Source organism: Ambystoma mexicanum, chromosome 2p (genome assembly GCF_040938575.1).
Source record: "Ambystoma mexicanum isolate Mex_15411 chromosome 2p, UKY_AmexF1_1, whole genome shotgun sequence".
NCBI classification, from domain to species: domain Eukaryota; kingdom Metazoa; phylum Chordata; class Amphibia; order Caudata; family Ambystomatidae; genus Ambystoma; species Ambystoma mexicanum.
Genome location: NC_090923.1, coordinates 801,028,992 through 801,052,885, shown reverse-complemented (window position 1 = coordinate 801,052,885; position 23,894 = coordinate 801,028,992). Strand labels below are relative to the sequence as shown.

Genomic DNA, 23,894 nt, shown 5'->3' with positions numbered 1-23,894 from the left:
AGCCATACACGACATTTCATCGAGACAAAGTAGTGCTATGCACTCATCCTACTCTTCTACCTAAGGTGGTCTTATTGTTCCACCTCAACGGGGAAATCCTGCTCCCCCTCTTCTTTCCTAACCCCACAAACAAAGCTGAAAAAGTCCTTCACTGTCTGGATGTCAGGAGAGCATTGAAATTCTACCTCGATAGGACCAAGGATTTTTGCATGTCTGACGCCCTGTTTGTCACCTTCGACGGCTCAAAGCCGGGAGGACAGGCTTCCAAGCTTTCAATAGCTCGATGGATGCGCTCGGCCATTCAAGAAGCTTTTAGGGTACACCGTAAGAAGTTTCCAAAGGACAGTTGCGCTTACTCTGTCAGTCCAAGGCAACAGCAGCCGCTTACCAGAGACGCGTACCATGGCAAACCATTAGCATGGGCCATCCTATCAGCCTGCTGCAAGCATTGCTGCTTGGATGCAAGTGCACGGACTGACAAAGCCGTCGACCAGGTCGTGCTGCAAATTCTCTTCGCCTAAACTTAAGGCAACACTCCTCCCCATGGGCATAAATCTGTGTTAATCGCCCATACAGGATGGTGGGAAGCGGACGAGCAGTAGGAGTAATTACAAGTTACTCACCGTAGTGACTAATGTACTCCTAGTCTATAGTCCCTTTTCCTCCATACGTCCCACCATCCTTTCTCCTTAAAAAAATAGCGTCCATAGGCGGTTTAATAGAGCTGATGTGTCAAAGGGGACTGAGGCATGGCGCCAGTGGGTGGGGTCAAGGGAGCACATGCACGGCAAGCTTACGGGTACCATAGTTCCCAGACCGGCAAACTTGTAATGACCCCCAATATATATAAGAATTACACTTTCGGTAACGTGTTGTCATTTTCGTCTCTGCCCCATTCCGTTCAAAGACCACTGGCAGGACCTTTTTAACAAAGCCAGTTGTTGCCAGTGATATGTCGTCCGAAAGATGTATGGGGTGGGTTGAGACAATACCTTGCGGATAAAAGTGTAAACTATGAGGAACAAGGGAATCTTGAAAACTAAGCACGTTATACTCCAGCTATGTACCAAATAACAATAACTATAATGTTATATGATGCAACTGCAAGTCATGTAACGTGACAATCTGTGCAAGTTAAATAAAAGTAAAAAGAAAAACATAGCCAGTTGTTCGGCAACAAATGTCTTTTGAAAGTACCTCTTACCTAAACTTTTTGATGCCATCAAATATCTTTGCCTTGCTCCCTGTATTCGTCCAATTTCTTTACAAAGAGTAGCTCACATTGCAATCAATCAGTACCTAATCTGTATTTGTTGGCCTCTCATCTAGAGGCCCAGATTCAGTTTTGTGCTGCAAGTTTCAACACACAAGCGAAAATGCAGCATGGGCTTTCATTTCTCTGGCAAATACATTATGAGACGTGTAGTCCTAAGTCACTTGCTAGAAATGTAAACGTTTTAATAAACTGGATAGAAATGTAAATATTTAAATCTCGAGTTGAAGTTTGCCACCCCCCTACATTTGATATACAAACAGTAGCACACATTTAATATAAGCATTGTTCTTTAATTGTAGTAATGAAAAAGGGTGCTACTGTTTGTAGAGGAAAAATACAAAGGAGCCTCATTGGATGTCTCAGGTTTCCAAATGTGGGCACCTGGATCCATGGATGGGCTTCCTCCAACTATCGTATGTGCAGGTGGTAGCAGATCCCCTTGGCTAAAAAAGCTCTGTTGGGAAACATTTCCATTTCATGTGTAATTTTCCCTCCAGTTGTGTGCTGCCCAACTTTTTGCTTTGTTTCAACACCAAAGTCTGACTTTACCAGAGGAGCACATGACCTTAAAGACAGTCAGTACTGGGAGACTTTGTTTCCCTTAGGCCTTGTCAATGTTGCAACTTTTCACTTGTTACATGTTTTCTGTTGCAACATGTTACAAGTGCACAGAGTACCTACCTTACAATACAGTGCGCTTGGGTGGTCTTGTCATTTCTAAAGGCCCTAGTTACCCTCAAAGGATTTTTTACAAGTGCAGATGTGCCTTGGACAGGGCTGATGGCAGCTTATATTTTTACATATGTTTAACCCTTTCTTGCCAGGTAAACCGCGATTACCGCGTTTGGCACGGTTTGGTGACCTGGCTCCAAAATGGCCACGCCACAAGGTTCTTTGTCCTGTCCTTTGGCCATCCTGCCCCTTCACCAGGTCGAGCCGACCCGGGTCAGTCCGTATTTGGGCATGCATTTTCCCGCGAAGCACCAAGTTTTTGCGGGCTTCTGCATGCCTTAAGTGTGCGCCCCCAGGATGTGGAATGGACTGTCTGGTTCCAATGCACATCCTGGGGGGCCAGAGAGTCTGGTGTGCTGTGAATGCCTGCGACCTCCGTGGTCCATGATTGGTCCACATATGGTATGCCTGTATGTGAGAAGATCTCCCATTGGGTCCTCTTCGTTTTGGCACGGAGGAGATTTTGGATAAGAGAGGGCTCCAAACACCCATACCACATCAATCTCTGGAGTTCTAACTGAACGAAGGATTGGATCCAAGTATCCTGAAACTAAGAAGCTGAGTCGAGGAACTGCGGGTGACCCGCTGGAAGGTTTGGCACCCTGAGCCAGCTGTCGTCCCGTGGGACTCCTCTGCATCTGGTCGTCCTAGAAGGTCTGCAAAGACACTTCGACCCATTGGAATAGTGGGGCCAACTATTCTCGGCACCTTCATCAAAACCTGCAAGTAAGCCTTTTCGGAAGCGTCCCTGGACCAACCAGTGGGCTGACCAGTTTGCGCAGGAGTTTTTCCCTGATACTGCTGCCGTTTCCAGGAGCATTAAGGGCCGTTTCCAGGAGCATTTAAGGGCCTTTTACTGTCAGAAGGTCAAATGTACTGCGAGTGCACTGTTTTTGCACAGTACACCAGTGGTGGGCTCGGTGGGCTCCACGGATCCTCGCATCAGTGTCCGTCTGCAGGCCCCCAAGGTTACTGGCACTTTTGCCGAGGAGTCCACTAACTCTACTGGGATTGAAACCGAGGTGTCTTTCTGCCATAGCAGTATACACTTCTCAGAGAGGCTATCGGGTTCTTTTACTGGGCCTTGGAACAAGGGCACACTTTATGTGTGAGGACTACCGGGCTCACGCCTTAGGGCGTAATGCCTCCTGGAGCCGCTCCGAAGTCTGTAAGACTATTTTCTCATTTGAAAGGCTAACCACAGCTTTAAGAGCTGTGTCCACCATTTGGTTTAGGACTTGCTGGTACTCGGGCATGCTTGCCGTCTGCTAATGCAAGCAGGGCTATAGCATCTTCATTCTCGTAAGCTCCCGGACCTGATGTTGCAGGTGTCTAGAAAGGTAATTCCTCCCTGCCCAGGGGATGCCTTCAGCTTTACGCCTGACTTGTGGCTTTAATTTTGCAGAGGTTTCGATAATCAGTACATCAGTACTTTTTTTGCCTCAATAGTTAGGTTGCTGGATTTTGTCACTGGTGAAGGCAAGTCTGCAAATCTCAACAGCAGCTAGCCATCTTGGATCTGGCTCAGACCCGCCAGTGCTTTCGCCCATTGAATGGGCTTTGCAGGATGATCACAGCCCCCTTCCCTCCAGAAGCGGTAGCAGATCCTACAGTTCAGGTTTCTGGTCCCATCAAGGCTACATCTACGCATCACAGCCGTACGGCTACATGCACCAGGCGTCTCAGCGCTTTGACCAGGAGCAGAGGCCCAGCGCCTCGGAGGGCCAGGCCCGTAGCGATCAGTGACTTGTGAGGACCGCTCCTTTGAGCGCTTCCTCCTCCTCATGCATTCCCCTCAGATGAAGGGGCTCTTGAAGGAAATGTTGAAGGTCATCATACAGGTGGCGCCGCCGCAGCCTCCTCCTCTGGGTACTTCTCCCGTTCCTCCTCTGCTCCCAGTTCTGGTGCCGGTCCTTCCACTGGTTCAGGCCACGCCGGTTGTTCTGAACCCCACCTCCTCCTATATCACCAACGCCTCCCCCTCAATAGACGTTGGACCTGTCTGCGGCCGCGGATCTGGGGCGGTCTCCGCCGGCACCTGTGTCCCAGGGCTCAGATTCCCCTCTGTCTCTAAAAAAAAAAAAGCTAGTGGGGCGATGGCGATGATGATGCCCAGGACGATAAACCCTGTGCATCCGTTAGTCTTTCATGACCTACCTTCAGGGCCTGGTGGAGTTCTTGGGGGGTGGGGGGGAGGGGGGTGTCCCTCTTCCTAAGGAAGCCCCCAGGAGTTGGGTGTGCTAGCAGAGGTCTTGGGGAAATGCACCCCAATCTGGTCTTGCATCCCCCCTCCAGAAGGATGTCCTGCAGGTGGCACGGAAGGTCTGGGAGAAGCCCAGGGCCAACACCCAGATGAACAAGAAGTTGGACGCAGGTTTAGGCTGACAGACAGGTAGCCAAACCTCATGGAGTGTTTGGCCTCCCACATCAACACAGCCAGCCGAGGGCTGTACATTGGGGTCGAGATGAGGCAGGAGTGGATCCTGGATCTGCCCTTTGAGGGCATGGACCTTTTTCATTCGTCCATCGATGACGAATTGACAAAGGCGAAAACCTCCACTCAAACCGCCAAGTCTTTCGCCATACTGACAAAAAGAAGTCAGAAATCCTTCCCTCAATCACAGGGCAGGACTCAGTTCAAACCTCGCTCTTTCTCCGGCTTCAACGGGTTATGAGACGGCGGTACACTGAGGCCTAACAGGTCACCCAGCGGTAACAGGAGTAAGCAGCACAAGATGCCTCATGGGTTGTTTCGCTCTCCCTCCTCTGCCCCTGCCTCTTATGCCAAGAAGCAGTGACATCAAGGTCAGATAACACAACTCGCCTGTGGAGGGGGCCATTTGAAACTGTCCCAGGACACCTGGAAGCTTCTCTTCATCAACCCGTGGATCCTCTCTGTAGTTTGTGCGGGCTTCAGTCTCGCTGTTCCTATGCCTCTTCCATCCTCTCCTCCTCTTTGCCAGATCAGGCCCCCCGGCTCTTTTATGGGCGTTCCTTTTGTTCTTGGAGATGTAGACTATAGAACCGGTTCCTCTTGTAGACAGGGACTTCGGTTATTGTTCCAGGATTTTTGCAGTACCCAAGAACAACCACGTTGGTCTGAGGGTAGTCCTGGATCTGTCATTTTTAAATCTGTATGTACCGCTGGAACGCTTCAAGATGATTCCTCCCACACACATATCCACGTCTGTGTGCAGGGCACTGATTGTGTTCCCTGGACCTCAAGGATCCGTACCTGCACGTACCCATATATCAACCGCAACACAGGTTTCGGCCGTTCACGATTGTTGTACCACTTTCAGTAGAAGGTGCTGCCCTTCGGCCTGCCTTGTGTCTTCATGTTTTTGATGAAAGCAGTGGCGAGCCTTCTCTGCTTGGAGGGACATTATCTATACCCTTCCTTGGACGATTGGCTGGTGAGGGCGGGGGTCACCCAAAAGGGTGGTGCATTCCTGCCAGAGACTGGCGGATATCCTTCATCAGCTGGGGTTTTCCTTCAACCAGCAGATGTCAGTTGTGCCCATCTCAGGAACTGGTCTTCCTAGAGGAGTTTTTTAACACTACCTTTCAGCGGGTGTTTCCTACACCTGAGAGGCTTCTGTCACTCAGCAAGGCAGTGGGGCACTTTCTGGCCAGCAGGGCCACCTCGGCATGGTGGTTCCAGCACATTCTGGGCCTGATAGCCTCCTGCGTGCTCACTGTACAGCACGCTCACCTCAAGATGAGGTGGCTCCACCTGGCAGCCAATTGGGATCAGGAGACTGGGTCTCAGTCAGACAGGATCCCTGTAATGCACCTCCTTCTGCCAAATCTTTGCTGGTGGCTGATGGATGGAAATGTTTCAGTGGGAGCCTCTTCACACGACCAGAGCCTACCCTGGCGGCGATGACAGACTCCTCTCATTCGGGCTGGGGGGCTACTCTGGAGGGATATGCGATTAATGGAGCAGGGTCCAGGACTGAAGCACTCCTACATATCAATGTGCTCGAGCTCAGGGCAGTGGGCCTGGCCCTCAAGGCATGTTTGCCTCTTATCAGGAACAAGTCTGTTTTGGTCAGGACCTTCAATTATACTACAATGTTTTACCTGAACGAGCAGGTTGGCCTCCCTCTACCACTGTATATCAGCAGTTGCGATCTGGGAATGGACCCTGATGTAGGGGATTTGGATTTCGGCAGTACACCTGCCGGGGACATCAATGCAGAAGCGGATCAGCCGAGTCGCTTGGTGTTCAACACCTATGAGTGGGAATTGTACAATGACTCCTTGTTTCCCCTGTTCCAGCATTGGGAGTTCGTGGACCTGGATTTGTTTTCATCTCCCCTGAATGGCAAGTGCCCCAAGTTTGCCTCATGGGCTGGTTGGCCGTCACTGTGAAACACCTTCTGGATCGGTTGGCACGGCCACAGTTGTTATGCGTTCCCACCCACCCGTCTACTCCAACTGACCCTCTGCAAGTTCAGGGCCTCCATGGGCTGCAGCCTCATCCTGGTTGTCCCCCAGTGGTCTTTGATAGCCTGATTTTCGGATCTGCTACAGTTGTGCTCCCGGGGTCCCGTCCATCTTCCGATACCCAGCAGGGGTTTCCTGACACACCAGGGCGGGTAGAGGAACATCCGGACCCGGCCAACTGGGCCCTGGCAGTCTGGTTCCTGATCAGCTGAGACTTCAGCATGCTTAATTTTCTGATGATAACTGGGACATCATTCAGCAGGCCCCAAGGCCCTCGACTCTGTCCCAGTATAAGAGCAAATTGATTAGGTTCTGCCATTGGGCTCGCGACAAAGGCCTGGACCCCGTCACCTATCCTCTGGATGACGTACTGGCCTTTTCAGCACACCTGGCTTGCTCTGAAGTTCAGGTGGATACTTGCTGGATGTATTTCGCGGCTATTGGGGCTAGGAAGAATTCCCCCGAGCATGTGTTTTCGGCAGCCAACCCAGTTTTTAAGGCCCACTTTAAGGGGCTGTCTACGCTTTTTCCTCTTGTGTATAGGCCGCAGTCTGAGACGGAGAGGGCCCTACATTCCTTGGACCTTAAGAGGGTTCTCAAGTTTTATCTCTCTTGGTCAAAATCCTTCAGGAAGTCAAAGGCAATGTTATTGACTTTTGGGGGCTCCTCCCCCGGCTCTCAGCCTTCCAAGGCTTCCATCGCCCATTGGATGGTTCAGGCAATTTCGGAGGTGTACACGGCCATGGGCAAACCTATTCCTGAGGGGATTCATACCCATGCGGTCAGAGCTAAGGTCACGGCCGTCGTGTTTCAGGGACATGCTTTTTGGGAACTCATCAGCAAGGCGGCTACTTGGGCTGTTCAGTCTGCCTTATATAGGCACTTCTGGCTAGACACCAGCTCCAGGCATGATGCAGAGTTTGATCAGGTGGTTCTGAAGAACCTCTTTGCTTCTTCCTAGATATGAGGTAGGTTGTCACAGTTCTGCTATGTTCTTGTTCGGTGGAATCGTCCACACTTTCCTCCATACGTCCCACCAACGTTCCTCTGCTTGTATGCCAAAGTCTAATATGTACTAAGAGTAGCCAGGTATCCAAGCATCCAATGTGTTCAAAGGGGACTGAGGTAAGGCGCCGGAAAGCGGGGCCTCGTGTCGTGTTCCCACGCTGAAGGGCAGCGCCCCCGCACGCTATACTAAATTTAAAGGGGAAACTCAATTTTTCGCTGCCAAAAGTTCTGCTACCATCCCTATGTTGGGGGACGCCCACAAGGATGGCGGAAAGGGGACTAAGAGTACTCTAGTCACTTTGGTGAGTAACTTTAATTTTTCCAGCATGCTCTTGCACAGATAATAGTCCACCCATGGATTGAGCCTGGTTATATGTCTAGATACATAGGCTTGCTGTTCTGTAAGTGGCTCAGAGGTGGTGTGTGCAGATCCCGCCTGATGCCAATGAATGAGACTGAGTTGCTTTGTGGATTTTCTTTAAATGATAGTGCTCATATTTATGATTAGAGGATTTTATATTACTGTTTTGTCAGTCTGGCGCATTTTGTTCTCTATGAAGTCCTTTGTGGTGGTAGTCTCGCTCTTTTTATTTTTTTTTATTGCTGCACAGTAAATTTAATTTATCTTTCTAGGGTGAAACACAGTATTCCAGTCATTCCAGCAGCAATACATTATCAAGCAATGCTTCCAGCAGTCATAGTGATGAGCGGTGGTTTGATATGCAAGAACTTGCAGTGACTGAACAGGATCCCATGTCTAAAGGAGGTTCTAGTGACAGTGGAATCGACACCAGCCTGCACACTTCTTGCTCCAACGGATTGCCTGCAAAACCGATCAAGCCAACCTCTCAGAGAGAAAAAGTGCAAAAGCCCACACAGGGTACTGCCACCTACCCAGGCCTGCATGAAAAAGGTGGGAGGCTGGCGGAGAGAACGCAATATCATACTGAAAAACGGCGGGAGCCTATGCCTTCATTGAGTGTTGGAATCCAGAGCAAAGGCTTCAGACCCAAAGTGTATACACCAGCAGGACCACACAGCAGCAGCAATGTTTACAAGGCTAGGTAAAGCAAACAGCAGAATGTTTTTTTATAGGTTTCATTTTGTAATAGCCTCAGTTTATGTGCACCTACAGGAAATGTTTAGCTGCATTTTAAAATGTATTCTTTTTAGAACCAAACAAAAATCAAAGTCATGGCTTGAATGTCATCTGTAGCTAAAACGTTTTCTTCTCATTGGTTAAAACACATTTCATTTTAGATGTAACTGCTTTTGGAGAGCTTTTTTTCTCCTGCAAATTCTAGAGACGGTGTGGTGGAGGTGGCCATTGCAAATGTTCTTTTGTGTTAACTCTCGTATGACAGTTTATATTGTTTTACCGCAGTTGGAAACTCTCAAGTTATATTTGACATGCCAATAAACTGATGACAAAATTACCTATTTTTAACAGAATGAGGAGCAAAATACATGCGCCGTTACCTTGCATAACATACCTCACAAACTGTACCTCACTATGCAACCCTTAAAAAGATCTTGCTCATTGACTTAATGCTTGCCAGTTCAGTGCGAACCCAAGTGAAGTAATTAGCTACAAGAGCTTATCCACTGAAATTAAGTGGTATTCTTTTTTCCAACAATGGCTTGATGGCTGTAGCAAAAGTAAATGCATTAAACAGAGCTGTTACAGGTGATCAAAAGTATAAGAGGGGTCTTAAGCCCCACCTCTTTTTTGTAATCGGGTAAGCCGGCTCTAATCCCTGGCGGCCCGTTGCAGTGAGCATCAATTTTAATGTCCCAGTTCATGTGATGGCTTTCCAATGTATGTAAGATACTGTTTGACAGCAAGCTATCTCCAATGCTCCATCACAGGTTAGCGTATTGTCCTTGTTGGTGAGCATGTTGACATTGATGAAAAGCTGAATGGAGCACTCTGCAGACTTGCGGGGTAACATCATGGGTTAGGTCCAGGTTCTGTGTGCCGCTGGGATTTCTGGATCGGTTTATGGATCATTCCGCAGTCTGAAGCTTTCTCGCCTTCTCTATCTCCAGTCGGCTATTCTCTCTTCCACCCACAGGCCTTCTAGGAAAACAGAAACCGACTGGCCAGCAGTGTATGGGGCAAAAAAAGCTGATGCACATTTCAAATGTGCAGGCAAATGTGGAAGGGACAGGGACTGGGTTCCTCCCAACTCCTCAAGAACGTGTACATCAAGGATCTTCATGAGGAATACCTCTATTGTCTCTATTCGGACCATGATTTGAATAACTGCACCATGTGTCATTTGTTCTCCTCCCACAACCGTAAGGATCGCCACAGTGGCTTGGTTGAATGATGGTCAATCAAATATTTGTAATGTGCACTGTCACCAAAAGGCATCATGGCACAATATATATATACCGAAAGCGAGGTGACCATTCAAGCAAACAGGTGGGTTTTTAACCTGCATTTAGATAACTAAAAATCTTCAGTGCACCGCAATGCCACCGACTGGGTATTCCAGAGTTTCGGGCCAGTAATGGAGAATGCTCTGCCTCCCACACGTTCTCTGCGATAGCTAGGTATTTTCAATAGTACTGCATCAGTAGATCGGAGCAAATGCCCCGGGCAGTAGCATTGGATTTTGTCCTGAAAGGCTAGACAATCCTTCCCACTCCTGGCCCAATGAATAATGCATAGGGGCTCAAACTGGATTTGCGCTCAAACCTGCAACGAGTGTAGGGCCCAGCGTCCTGCCGTAACATGATGGCCAAAAGGGATACCCCTGACCAGGTGGACAGCCGCATTTAGCATGTCCTGTAATAGAGAGAGGTGGCATTACAGTAGTCCATGCTGCCGTTTAGGCAGGCTGCTACAACCTGGGCATGGGGGTCCTTCAGGTCAAAAGGAAGGACCATCCTAAGCTGCTTCAGCTTAAGAAAGCCCAAACGACAAATCGTGTTGATCTGGGTCTCCATGGCCATTGACGATGATATTTTAACCCCCAAATTCCTGACTGTCCCCACCAGGACTGGCAGAGGGCCTAGTGACAGCGGCCAGAAATCAGAGGTACAGCGCTCCGATATGTAACGTATTTAAAGACACGACACACTCCAGACCAGGACTCTCAACTGGCAAGGGATGTGACGCTTTTAATTTATTGATTTTGGATTCTGCTTTAAGAAGGCACTCAACCCGTCTAACACCCCTCCCCCCCCTTGATAAACACCCCATGTCACAATGGACCATGAACCAGGCCGGTGTGTAATAATAAAATATTTATTTATTTTTAAATTCAAAATCAAACAAATCAAATTTAGAGCAGCAATCACCAGTTGCGTGATAATATACAGCGAAATGTTATGATGCACTTCATTTAACTTTCTGACATTTGGCACATAAGTTTAATGAATATGGAAGCAAAGTCACTTTTTGGATATACTTATAGATGGCACAACTGTTAGGCACTCCCCCTGCAACAATCCCCCAAACACCTGCTGGCTATGTTTTGTGTGGTTGGAAAGGAGTGGCAAGGAGTCACAAATCAGAGGGAAAAATCAGATTGGGCCTCCCATTCTGGGGTGGTAGGTCAAATTTTCAAACATGAAAAACCCTTGAAAAATGACCAAAATGGCACTCGGAAATCACTGCATAAATAGAGGTCAGTTTACATGTGCAGTAGAATGGATAGGTCAAGAATTTGTGTGGCTGTATTAAAAAGCAAGAGAGCTTACAAACTACAGGGCAGGGAACTACAACAACATGAATGCAGGTAAGAAAACCATGGAAAGGAAAGCAATGCAGCAAAATCATACGTGGCAGAATTGCAATTTCTTTGTTTTTTTTTAACGGGTTTAAACAAGCAAACAGCTAAGGAAATGAGCTAAACAGTCAAATCGAAAATCGTTTTTTCTGATGGGGTACCAAGGCACATAACAGGTAAGATACTACAGTGAAAGCATGACTTTTTATGGGATGACAGTATGGAATTGTTTATAGGAACGGTAAATCGGATTTTATAAAGAAAACTATTTCACGTGCAAACTCGGTTTTGCTAACAGAAATGATTTGTTCCACTGAGGCTGTATTTTAGTGACTAGATGGTTAAAAAAAGACAGTGCACACAAGGAGGTTAATTTGCAATTTTAACCAATTCGCGCTGCATTCCTTTTTATATGCGAATTAATAACTTTATCTAAAAATGGTACTAAGGAATTATACAAATTGCAGAAATGATTTGAACAAAATTGCACTAACATATGGAGACTAACATGGATTCTTCTAAGGACAGGATAACACAGAGATGCTAACAATTTGGAAAGTTGCTATGGTTTCTTATAGGATTTGTATAGGATTTGGACAAAATGCAAGATAACAGAGCGGTATATGCAGCTTTTTGATGTTGGGGAGGGTGATGCTCCCAAAATGCATTGGAGTTGGGTTATTGGGACAGTTTAGCTGGGTCTCTGGACAGCGAGGCCAGGGTCTGGTCACTGGGCAGTGGCGGGGCTCTCGTTTATGGGAACAGCTGGGCAAAAGGGGTCTGGTCTCTGAATTCTCCCAAAGGGGATCAGCGGCCTCTCCTCTTTTCTCCCTAGATTAGTGGTTCTGCCTGGATCTAGATGGGTGGTTCTGGATCAGTGGTTCTGCCTGGATCTGGATCGGCTACCTCTGGAGTCTTGGAATTTTGCAGGGTGAATTTTGAATGTCTGGATTGTGCTGAATTCTTAAATGTTTATTTTTTCTTGTTTTATTGATTTAAAATGCTTGCACATTTCGAAAACAGGTTCCTCATCCTACATATCCTTTTCATTTCCAAAAACATAAAAAGAGGAATCACAGGAGGGGGGCAAAGAAGGGTGGTATGAAGAAGGCCATTTGATGAGCAAATGTTACGAGAGGAAAGGAAAAGAAAATTGACAAAAATCCAAGGCTTCAGTAGTCCATGTGTACATTTTCCGTCATCAGTTCATGTATCTATGGCGTAAGGAGTTGGTCTCACTGGAGCCCTATCCTCCCATATCTGTAGATGTTCTACAGAGGTCAATATGATGAAGGAATCGTTTTACTGCAATAACCTCTCTTGGTCTCTCTCCCTCAGTCAGGCGATTCTACCATTCTTCTTCTACATACAGATGATCTTGAATATCCTGAATCTCCCTATGCCTCCTTTTTATATAGGCAGGATAACATCAGAGTATTTTTACAATGTGGGCGGAAGTCATCTGAACATACCCCTTGGAGGGGATGGGTCAGGCTATGTGTGTCCCCTCCTCCCTGCGGGCAGATTGGTTCCAAGGAAGTGGCATCAGTTTGAGTGTGGGTGTTTTATTACTGGCTTTGTTTCACCACAGTTATTTTTACCAAAATAAGTTATGGAACAGAACCCTTATATTTCCAAACGTCGCCATTGTAAAAATCACATAGGCAAATCCCACGTTTCACAAGGAATATGCTGGTTCAAATGCCCAGTCTGTGCAATGCTGCTTCGCCCTTTTGGCACTCTTTCGCAATTTCTCATGGAAAACATTTTAGCTAATATTCTACAAATAGCTACACATAAGCCTAACAGTGTTGGGAATATTTTCATCAAGTTTCATATCTGTGCAGAAATGCCTTTTTACTGCCGTTCACGTCCACCACATGTCTGGAAGACCCACATGATCTTATTTTACTTGTGCAAAAATGACATTAAAACTGTCATAATTTCACATTACTACTTCTTTAGATTACTGAAATAAATGTCTTCATGTAAAACGTATGTTCAATCAAATGGGCTGCATTTGGCCCCAAATGTGGGCAGTCTTTCCAACCCCCAGCCAAATGTCTTCCCCTGGTCGGGGATTGCCATGACTCCCCCTTTGAAGTCCTCCAATTTGAATGCAAACAAACTCACGCTTTTTTGTTAAGTGCTTGGTCCATTTTCCCTTGCTGGGGAAATGCTGGCCAGTCTGACGAGGTTGGGAATTTCCACACCTTGGCCCTTTCACATTTTTAAAGGGGCTTCCTTTCCCATGGGGCTGGATTTCTTTGAAGTGCCTGCCTTGCCAAACTGGTTCTGGAGTCTTCAAACATTTTTTTATCCTTTTTCTCTTTCTTCCCCAGAAGTCATTTTGTAAACAATATAATATACATTTAAACCACCCCAGCCCCCCCACACATATAAAACTGTTTCTGTGTGGATATTGGGATGATTTCACATTTAGCTTTCCAAAGAGCAGTTTTCTTGCTTTTGCAAAAGCAGATTTCACACGTGTTTATTTCAGTTCATTTCGAGATTCCCAATGTGGTTTCTGTAGCACACATTTTCTTTGGCATTCTTTCTGAAAGTTTTTTATAGCTTGGGTTAATTTCTGTATTTCTGTACACAGGGAAATGCTTGGCAACTGGGTTCTTTGAAACTAACACATAGCAAGTGAGAGATAGAGCTTCTTTTAAAGTACCTTGCCTGAGTTAATTTGTTTCCAAAGGTAAATTCAAGCATTGCTTCAGTAGAAATACGAATTCTTGGCCGTTCAAGTGGTTTCCCAGCACATCAGCTGCTCTGGGAATGCTTTTGCCTCACCTCCTGCTACTCAGCAGAAATTAAACATGCCGGGGGGGGGGATTCCTTGAAGTGCACACTCTTTGTGGAAAATGAATCAAGAGCAAATTTCAAAGCCGTCTTGGGAATCATGTGCACAGTTTTAGTATTCAACATGACAACAGAAAAGGTGATGCCGTTCTGAGCAGCGGACAATTTCTGCTGGATTTAGATGAATGAAGCAAATACAGCCATTCTTTGTAGTGGCAGTGTTGACAGCTTGCCACTGCTGCGTCAGGGAAAGAAAACACAGCTTCGTTTAGGGTGAAATGGGGAAATGTGTTTTTTTTTTTATTGTTGCATTATTCGTTTACATGAAACCTTATACAACATAATACACATAATAAAAATAAGCAATTCATTTTTAAACACATACCATTATACGCATATAAAAGATAAAAGATCCCCAATGTCAATTCATACTCCATAAAAAATCTATCACAACCCTTAATTTTCCAATATAAAAACATAGATTCCTTTTTTCCAATTCCTATGTGATATCCTGAATTAATAAATTCAATGCTAAAATTAAAGAAATGTTTTCACCCCACATAAAACGGCTCCAAAACAAATGCATAGACATTTCGAGGTCCTTATTAAATCTGTCTTTCAAATAGACCGTGCATTTAGGCTCAAAATAATTACAAGTTAATACAAGGTGCTTAAGTGTCTCTCGCGTTCTGGTTTCTCCACAAAATCGACATGTAAAATCGATTTGATCCAGATTAAGTGTCACATCCTTGTACCCCCAGTACCATATCCTTTCTAAGGTCGGAATCTGATAAGTCTAAAGCGCATGCGCATGGATCTCGCCCTGTCACAAGGGAATCTTTGTAAATAGAGGGCAATACATTCGCTGACATGTCCAAAACTTGCATACTCCTTGTAAGTGGCGTAAGAATCCACTCCGTTTACCATATCCACCCAATCAGCCTTGAATAGAAGATTTTACAACCTCATTTAACAATTCATATAAAGTGTTTGTAGGTGGATCATTCATTTTTCTAAACAAGCATAATTGCCTCCAAAGATATCTTGCTTTAAGTGAAATGAGACATAACTCATGGACGGATAATTGCATTGGGGATTGCCATCGATAGACCAAGTAGTTCTTTCCACATTTTCCCCTGGACCACATTAAAGCTTAAACTCATATCATGGGTACAGATGTCGAGGCTGTACAGGAGGACCGGCTCACATTTTGTAAGATAAAATCGCCTTATTGGTAAGAGTGAAAATTTGCGTGCCCTGACCCTCAAGAATTTCATTTGCACCTTGAGCTTAGACGCCTTCTCCTCCAGGCTCAATTTCCACATCTTCAGGCTAGATCTATTAGTAACATTATAGCCTAAATATGTTATAGCCTGAACCTGTTCCACCTGATCCTCACCCATCCTCCAACTATAGAATTTAATGGTTCTTTTTTTTGTGTGACCACAATTGTTCAGGATTTGGATGCATTCGGGGAAAGATTATTTGCCATTGCATAATGATAAAAAAGTCCATCTTTCTACGAAGGCCACGTGGGGTGCGATCAAAAAGAATACAATCATCCACAAAGGCCATCCACTCGATAGCCAAACTCCCCAACCTAGCCGGTACAATGGAAGGGCCCTGCCACATGCCCTCCACATCGCACACATATAGGTTGAAGAGCGTAGGCGCGAGTGAGCAGCCCTGCTTGACCCCAACTTTAGCATCAATGGCCTCAGAGAGAGCTCCTTCTTGGGTCAAACGGACCCTGACCGAGGTATTCCTGTGCAGCAGAGCCAAGGGTTGGACAATCTTTCGAGGAAAATTCATTGCTAACATTTTGGTCCATAATCTCGCTCTGATAACTCCATCAAAGACATTGGAAAGATCTAAAGATGACATAATAATCTCTCATATGTTAGATTGATGAACCGTATCTCTAAGATGGGCCAGGATATTCCCATTCAAGTTAGTTCCCAAACCCTCTCTAAAACCAACCTGAAATTTACTAAAACAAGTATTCCTCCTAATCATTTTGAGATCTCCTTAACGCAAAATACCAAAAACCTTACTAGCCACGTCCAAAAGAGCTATGGGTCTATAGTTAAGGGGATTGATAACATCACCCTTTTTAAATATGGGTACTATAATACTTTGAGCCCAGGATTCAGGGATGATATGGGTTATAAAGATGTCGTCAAATATGGGTTTAAGCAACTCGGCCGCCGCCTTTATAACAGACGGTGGTATGCCGTCCGGACCTTGCGCTCTGGGCGGCTTAGGTTTGTTGATGACCCAAATAATATCCTCAAAATCCCAAGAGCATTCACCCACAGCCAGAGGACCCAACTCCGAGTCCTGTTCCCTAGCAAAAGTGGAAGGCAATTCAAATTTATTCTTATGATTAGTGCACCAGACCTCTGCTTGGATAGGACAATCAAGTCTATCCTTAACAGGGGTAAGCGTGTTATTAACAGTATCCCAAAATTTAACATCTCTGCCCTTACATATATTATGCATCATCTGTTGATGGGCTACAAGGTATTGATCCATTATCAGAGACTTAACCAAGTTTTTGTGTTTAAGGATCATTTTTTTTTCTTCCTATTTTTTCCTAAGCTGCAATTCAACAAATGAAATAGGTAGCTTCTTCAGGATCCTCAGCTCCCTGCATTTAATAAGCTTGGATCTTTGGATTCTGGAGTCCCCACCCCTCGCATTATGTCTATGTACCGCCATGCCACCCGTCCTACTAATTTTATAGGCACATGACAACATATTATTATTGTAGTAGGATCCCCCCAACGTAAGGTCCTCCTCCCTCGAAATTTGATGGGAGGCCAGGGTCAGGCCAGGGATTCTCTAGAACAAGGGTGTTAAATTTCATAATCGTTTTCTTGTTCCAGATAATCGTTCTCCTATTATTTGCCACCTCTAGGCCCATAAACTCAGGTCTAATATGGAGATCAGGACATGCCAGCGCTAATGAAAAAAGTAGCGGAATATGATCACCCAAATCTACCTCCATAAGTGTCAATTTACCACACGAGTTTTCCAGCTATTGGAAACATTTTAAAAAAATCAATCCTAGACCTATTAGTTCCCCTTTTCCAGGTATGTTTGGGTAAATTCCAGTCCGGGGAATGATCTAGGAGTCCCAAATCCCAATGTTCCAGGAGTTTATCCCACCATATACCTCTCTTAAGGTTAGGTTGGAGCGTTTTCGGGGTGGCCCCTCTCGTATTCCACATGGAACCCTCTATTTCGATAGGCACCCTTAGAGGATTCCAGGATAGGTTCAACAAGAGGATAGGATCTACATCATTCTCTGAAGATAAAACAGTGCCCAGGATCTATTCACTCGTAAAAATCTCATTACCCTGAAGCCCCAGATTGCGATCAACAGCAATAGTCAAACCACCAATAGGCCGCCTGGCTACCCACCCTAGACGCTAATGAGGAAAAAGTATGGAAACCTTCCATATACATTTCTATGAGCATCATAGTTTCTTGGAATAAGTAGATGCGGGGGCAGGTATAGATCTCGCCTTTAGTCAGGAATGTATTCAAATGTAAGCCCCACACGAATTCCAAGAAATAACCTCAATATTAATACTGTTAGGAGCGTCCAGTACCCTGTCTAAGGGTCTCTAAAGTTTTAAGAGCTGGCTGCAACCATGACCAATCCTGGCCACTATTAAGAAGGCTAGCGATTAAAGCCAATGCTGGATCTGAATGTTCTAATTTTTTAGTACCTGAATATGCAATTTGTTCCATTTGGGTGTTAGTCCCCTTTGGAATGTTCTCCCCAACTACCATATTTAGACTGGATAGGGACTGTAGAACATTGCCTCCTATCCTGTTCGCCTTTCCCAAAAATAAACACTGCTGGGGAAATGTGAGAGGAGGAGTTTGTACTAAATGGATATTTACCCTTGATTTTTTTCTGTCGTATTCCCCCTTAATGAGTCTAAGATCGGAACTTGCTTAGCTTTCATTTTTCCCCTTAAATCAGCCTTCTGGAGGGGGTAGATGCATGGAAGCGAACCACCCTTTTAATACCCAGCAGACTTTCTTGAAGACATTCTGCATCGGTAAGTTCCTGTCTACTAGCCGACATATCCATATTACCAATAAGTGCCTCTGTATCTAATACATCCGGATTTTCCATCCACAATTGGTGATTGCTCCCCAAGAACTGTTAAGTTAATAGTAGGGGGTTTTAAAAGGTAGCGGGCGCCCCTCTCTCGCAAGAACAGACATGATAACCTGTTCAGTGGTTATTAACCACTTGAGAGTTCGCAGCCACTGCTTTTACTCACTGTGCCTTTCACAGATGGGAAATATCCATTTGCATATCAGTCTTTGTCCTGCCCAGGGGCAGTCCAGCACCGAAATACAATGGCAATTCCAATCTGAACGAGAGTACCACCAGCAACCCCATACACGTGTTTCACCCTTGTTGGGGATCATCAGTGAGGTGAAGCTGATGCCTCTCTAAGCACAGTGAGAGGGAGACCACGTCTGGTTGCCCCCAGGAGACCTAGGGTTACCAATCCCAGGTTCCTTAACAAATAGTTTTAAAAGGTAGCGGGCGCCCCTCTCTCGCAAGAACAGACATGATAACCTGTTCAGTGGTTATTAACCACTTGAGAGTTCGCAGCCACTGCTTTTACTCACTGTGCCTTTCACAGATGGGAAATATCCATTTGCATATCAGTCTTTGTCCTGCCCAGGGGCAGTCCAGCACCGAAATACAATGGCAATTCCAATCTGAACGAGAGTACCACCAGCAACCCCATACACGTGTTTCACCCTTGTTGGGGATCATCAGTGAGGTGAAGCTGATGCCTCTCTAAGCACAGTGAGAGGGAGACCACGTCTGGTTGCCCCCAGGAGACCTAGGGTTACCAATCCCAGGTTCCTTAACAAATAGTTTTAAAAGGTAGCGGGCGCCCCTCTCTCGCAAGAACAGACATGATAACCTGTTCAGTGGTTATTAACCACTTGAGAGTTCGCAGCCACTGCTTTTACTCACTGTGCCTTTCACAGATGGGAAATATCCATTTGCATATCAGTCTTTGTCCTGCCCAGGGGCAGTCCAGCACCGAAATACAATGGCAATTCCAATCTGAACGAGAGTACCACCAGCAACCCCATACACGTGTTTCACCCTTGTTGGGGATCATCAGTGAGGTGAAGCTGATGCCTCTCTAAGCACAGTGAGAGGGAGACCACGTCTGGTTGCCCCCAGGAGACCTAGGGTTACCAATCCCAGGTTCCTTAACAAATAGTTTTAAAAGGTAGCGGGCGCCCCTCTCTCGCAAGAACAGACATGATAACCTGTTCAGTGGTTATTAACCACTTGAGAGTTCGCAGCCACTGCTTTTACTCACTGTGCCTTTCACAGATGGGAAATATCCATTTGCATATCAGTCTTTGTCCTGCCCAGGGGCAGTCCAGCACCGAAATACAATGGCAATTCCAATCTGAACGAGAGTACCACCAGCAACCCCATACACGTGTTTCACCCTTGTTGGGGATCATCAGTGAGGTGAAGCTGATGCCTCTCTAAGCACAGTGAGAGGGAGACCACGTCTGGTTGCCCCCAGGAGACCTAGGGTTACCAATCCCAGGTTCCTTAACAAATAGTTTTAAAAGGTAGCGGGCGCCCCTCTCTCTCAGGACAAAGACTGATATGCAAATGGATATTTCCCATCTGTGAAAGGCACAGTGAGTAAAAGCAGTGGCTGCGAACTCTCAAGTGGTTAATAACCACTGAACAGGTTATCATGTCTGTTCTTGCGAGAGAGGGGCGCCCGCTACCTTTGTAATACTATTTGTTAAGGAACCTGGGATTGGTAACCCTAGGTCTCCTGGGGGCAACCAGACGTGGTCTCCCTCTCACTGTGCTTAGAGAGGCATCAGCTTCACCTCACTGATGATCCCCAACAAGGGTGAAACACGTGTATGGGGTTGCTGGTGGTACTCTCGTTCAGATTGGAATTGCCATTGTATTTCGGTGCTGGACTGCCCCTGGGCAGGACAAAGACTGATATGCAAATGGATATTTCCCATCTGTGAAAGGCACAGTGAGTAAAAGCAGTGGCTGCGAACTCTCAAGTGGTTAATAACCACTGAACAGGTTATCATGTCTGTTCTTGCGAGAGAGGGGCGCCCGCTACCTTTGTAATACTATTTGTTAAGGAACCTGGGATTGGTAACCCTAGGTCTCCTGGGGGCAACCAGACGTGGTCTCCCTCTCACTGTGCTTAGAGAGGCATCAGCTTCACCTCACTGATGATCCCCAACAAGGGTGAAACACGTGTATGGGGTTGCTGGTGGTACTCTCGTTCAGATTGGAATTGCCATTGTATTTCGGTGCTGGACTGCCCCTGGGCAGGACAAAGACTGATATGCAAATGGATATTTCCCATCTGTGAAAGGCACAGTGAGTAAAAGCAGTGGCTGCGAACTCTCAAGTGGTTAATAACCACTGAACAGGTTATCATGTCTGTTCTTGCGAGAGAGGGGCGCCCGCTACCTTTGTAATACTATTTGTTAAGGAACCTGGGATTGGTAACCCTAGGTCTCCTGGGGGCAACCAGACGTGGTCTCCCTCTCACTGTGCTTAGAGAGGCATCAGCTTCACCTCACTGATGATCCCCAACAAGGGTGAAACACGTGTATGGGGTTGCTGGTGGTACTCTCGTTCAGATTGGAATTGCCATTGTATTTCGGTGCTGGACTGCCCCTGGGCAGGACAAAGACTGATATGCAAATGGATATTTCCCATCTGTGAAAGGCACAGTGAGTAAAAGCAGTGGCTGCGAACTCTCAAGTGGTTAATAACCACTGAACAGGTTATCATGTCTGTTCTTGCGAGAGAGGGGCGCCCGCTACCTTTGTAATACTATTTGTTAAGGAACCTGGGATTGGTAACCCTAGGTCTCCTGGGGGCAACCAGACGTGGTCTCCCTCTCACTGTGCTTAGAGAGGCATCAGCTTCACCTCACTGATGATCCCCAACAAGGGTGAAACACGTGTATGGGGTTGCTGGTGGTACTCTCGTTCAGATTGGAATTGCCATTGTATTTCGGTGCTGGACTGCCCCTGGGCAGGACAAAGACTGATATGCAAATGGATATTTCCCATCTGTGAAAGGCACAGTGAGTAAAAGCAGTGGCTGCGAACTCTCAAGTGGTTAATAACCACTGAACAGGTTATCATGTCTGTTCTTGCGAGAGAGGGGCGCCCGCTACCTTTGTAATACTATTTGTTAAGGAACCTGGGATTGGTAACCCTAGGTCTCCTGGGGGCAACCAGACGTGGTCTCCCTCTCACTGTGCTTAGAGAGGCATCAGCTTCACCTCACTGATGATCCCCAACAAGGGTGAAACACGTGTATGGGGTTGCTGGTGGTACTCTCGTTCAGATTGGAATTGCCATTGTATTTCGGTGCTGGACTGCCCCTGGGCAGGACAAAGACTGATATGCAAATGGATATTTCCCATCTGTGAAAGGCACAGTGAGTAAAAGCAGTGGCTGCGAACTCTCAAGTGGTTAATAACCACTGAACAGGTTATCATGTCTGTTCTTGCGAGAGAGGGGCGCCCGCTACCTTTGTAATACTATTTGTTAAGGAACCTGGGATTGGTAACCCTAGGTCTCCTGGGGGCAACCAGACGTGGTCTCCCTCTCACTGTGCTTAGAGAGGCATCAGCTTCACCTCACTGATGATCCCCAACAAGGGTGAAACACGTGTATGGGGTTGCTGGTGGTACTCTCGTTCAGATTGGAATTGCCATTGTATTTCGGTGCTGGACTGCCCCTGGGCAGGACAAAGACTGATATGCAAATGGATATTTCCCATCTGTGAAAGGCACAGTGAGTAAAAGCAGTGGCTGCGAACTCTCAAGTGGTTAATAACCACTGAACAGGTTATCATGTCTGTTCTTGCGAGAGAGGGGCGCCCGCTACCTTTGTAATACTATTTGTTAAGGAACCTGGGATTGGTAACCCTAGGTCTCCTGGGGGCAACCAGACGTGGTCTCCCTCTCACTGTGCTTAGAGAGGCATCAGCTTCACCTCACTGATGATCCCCAACAAGGGTGAAACACGTGTATGGGGTTGCTGGTGGTACTCTCGTTCAGATTGGAATTGCCATTGTATTTCGGTGCTGGACTGCCCCTGGGCAGGACAAAGACTGATATGCAAATGGATATTTCCCATCTGTGAAAGGCACAGTGAGTAAAAGCAGTGGCTGCGAACTCTCAAGTGGTTAATAACCACTGAACAGGTTATCATGTCTGTTCTTGCGAGAGAGGGGCGCCCGCTACCTTTGTAATATTAATAGTAGGGGGTCTCTCAATACTCGCACTGGGCTCTATAAGTGCATGATTCGACCCTCTCATCAGTTATTTCCACAGGTAAATTACGAGCATTATTATTTTCCATGGGATCTTTGGTGATAGCCTCTTCACACTCTGATGGAGCAATCAGCTGAGCTTCTACCACCTTGTTATCTTGACACTCAACCGTTTCAAACCCACTTCTAAGCGCTGGCATATTCAACTAGGTCAACAATACAAGCACACCCCCTAAGATTAAGAATCCGTAAGGTAGTATAGGATAGAATGATGTAGAGCAAAAAGTCATTTACCCAAACATGGGAGAGAACAACTCGCAGCCCCTGGAGTATAAATGGGGAAGTAAAAAAGTTACCAAAAACATTTAATCAAAAGGAGTTAGCATAGAAAATTTCCCAAAAAGAGAAAAGAAACACAATGGTAAGATTGGGGGTTGTAAAATACGCCAACGATAAAATTGCAATTATATTAATAATCTCTAAGGGGGAGAAAAACCTACAACCCCTAGATAGTATTAAAGATAAAAAGGGTTGAGATAGAATACAATATCAATAAAATATATATAACATTCAAAAGGTACCAAGTATAATATGATTATGGTCAATATTGTATATATTAAATTTCGTTGTCTTGGGAACGCCCGATGGCTTGAGGAGCAGCCTTAATCCGTCTCCCCTCCCCAGTGTCCAACCAAACAAAATAGTTCAGAGAACAGGATCCCTCCTTCCGGAGGTTAAAAGAACGTAAGCGTCCCAATTAATTACAGCAAGAGGGTTAATTTAGCCAGCAACAATAAGACAGTACCTGAGATCAAAGAGACTCCTCTGCAATCTCCCAGTCTCCTGTCTGATAAAACAACGGATCAAAGTCTTCCCACAAAGCTGACTCCGGGCAGTAACTCCTTATTTATAACAGGATATGGGAGGGTGTACGGCTCCTACCTCCTCCGTATCCTGGAGCCTGAGCCCCAGAGCCAAACAGCAGACAAACAGTAAGTAAAAATGCTGCGCCCTTGTCTCCGCTGCGGGCTTAACGCTGCAAGGGTGGTTGGGCCGGCAGTAAATACAGGAAAAGGGTCACGTGATCTGTCAAGTGGCCGCCGCAAACTCCGCCTCCTCCAGGAAGCGAATGCTGAACAGCAAGAGCTCAGCATGGCTCGCAGTGCTGTAATGAGTAAGAATGCTGGGAGCAAAGTATATGTTCATGCAACAAAGCGGTCCTTCAGGACTTCACAAACATAATGTTTTTTTTTGTTGTTGGGTGGTGGTTGGGTTTTGGGGCGGGAAAATGTACCCCACAGATACCCCGGCAGGGCCAAAAATCAGAACTTCGGTCTTCTTGCTATTAAGTTTCAACCAATGGGATTCCATCCAGCACCCGACAGCCTTGAGGCAGGACCTTAGCTGGGCAGTGGTCCCTGCCTGGTCCAGGTCCATCCTAAACAGAATTTGGGTATCGTCTGCGTAGGAAAAGATCTGGAACCTGAAAGAGTGAACACGCGTGGCCAGGGGCTGGAGATGCACA

At 46.2% G+C, this 23,894-nt stretch overlaps 1 protein-coding gene across 5 annotated transcripts in view; it reads left to right on the top strand.

The window, feature by feature from the left end:
* SIPA1L3 (signal induced proliferation associated 1 like 3) overlaps window positions 1-23,894 on the top strand; it is a 1,632,279-nt gene that overhangs the window by 1,296,301 nt on the left and 312,084 nt on the right. For all 5 annotated transcript variants that reach the window (XM_069644476.1, XM_069644475.1, XM_069644474.1 and 2 more), the window contains one exon: window positions 8,102-8,532. In XM_069644476.1, the coding sequence (XP_069500577.1) occupies window positions 8,102-8,532 (431 nt within the window). The remainder of the gene's footprint in view (window positions 1-8,101; window positions 8,533-23,894) is intronic.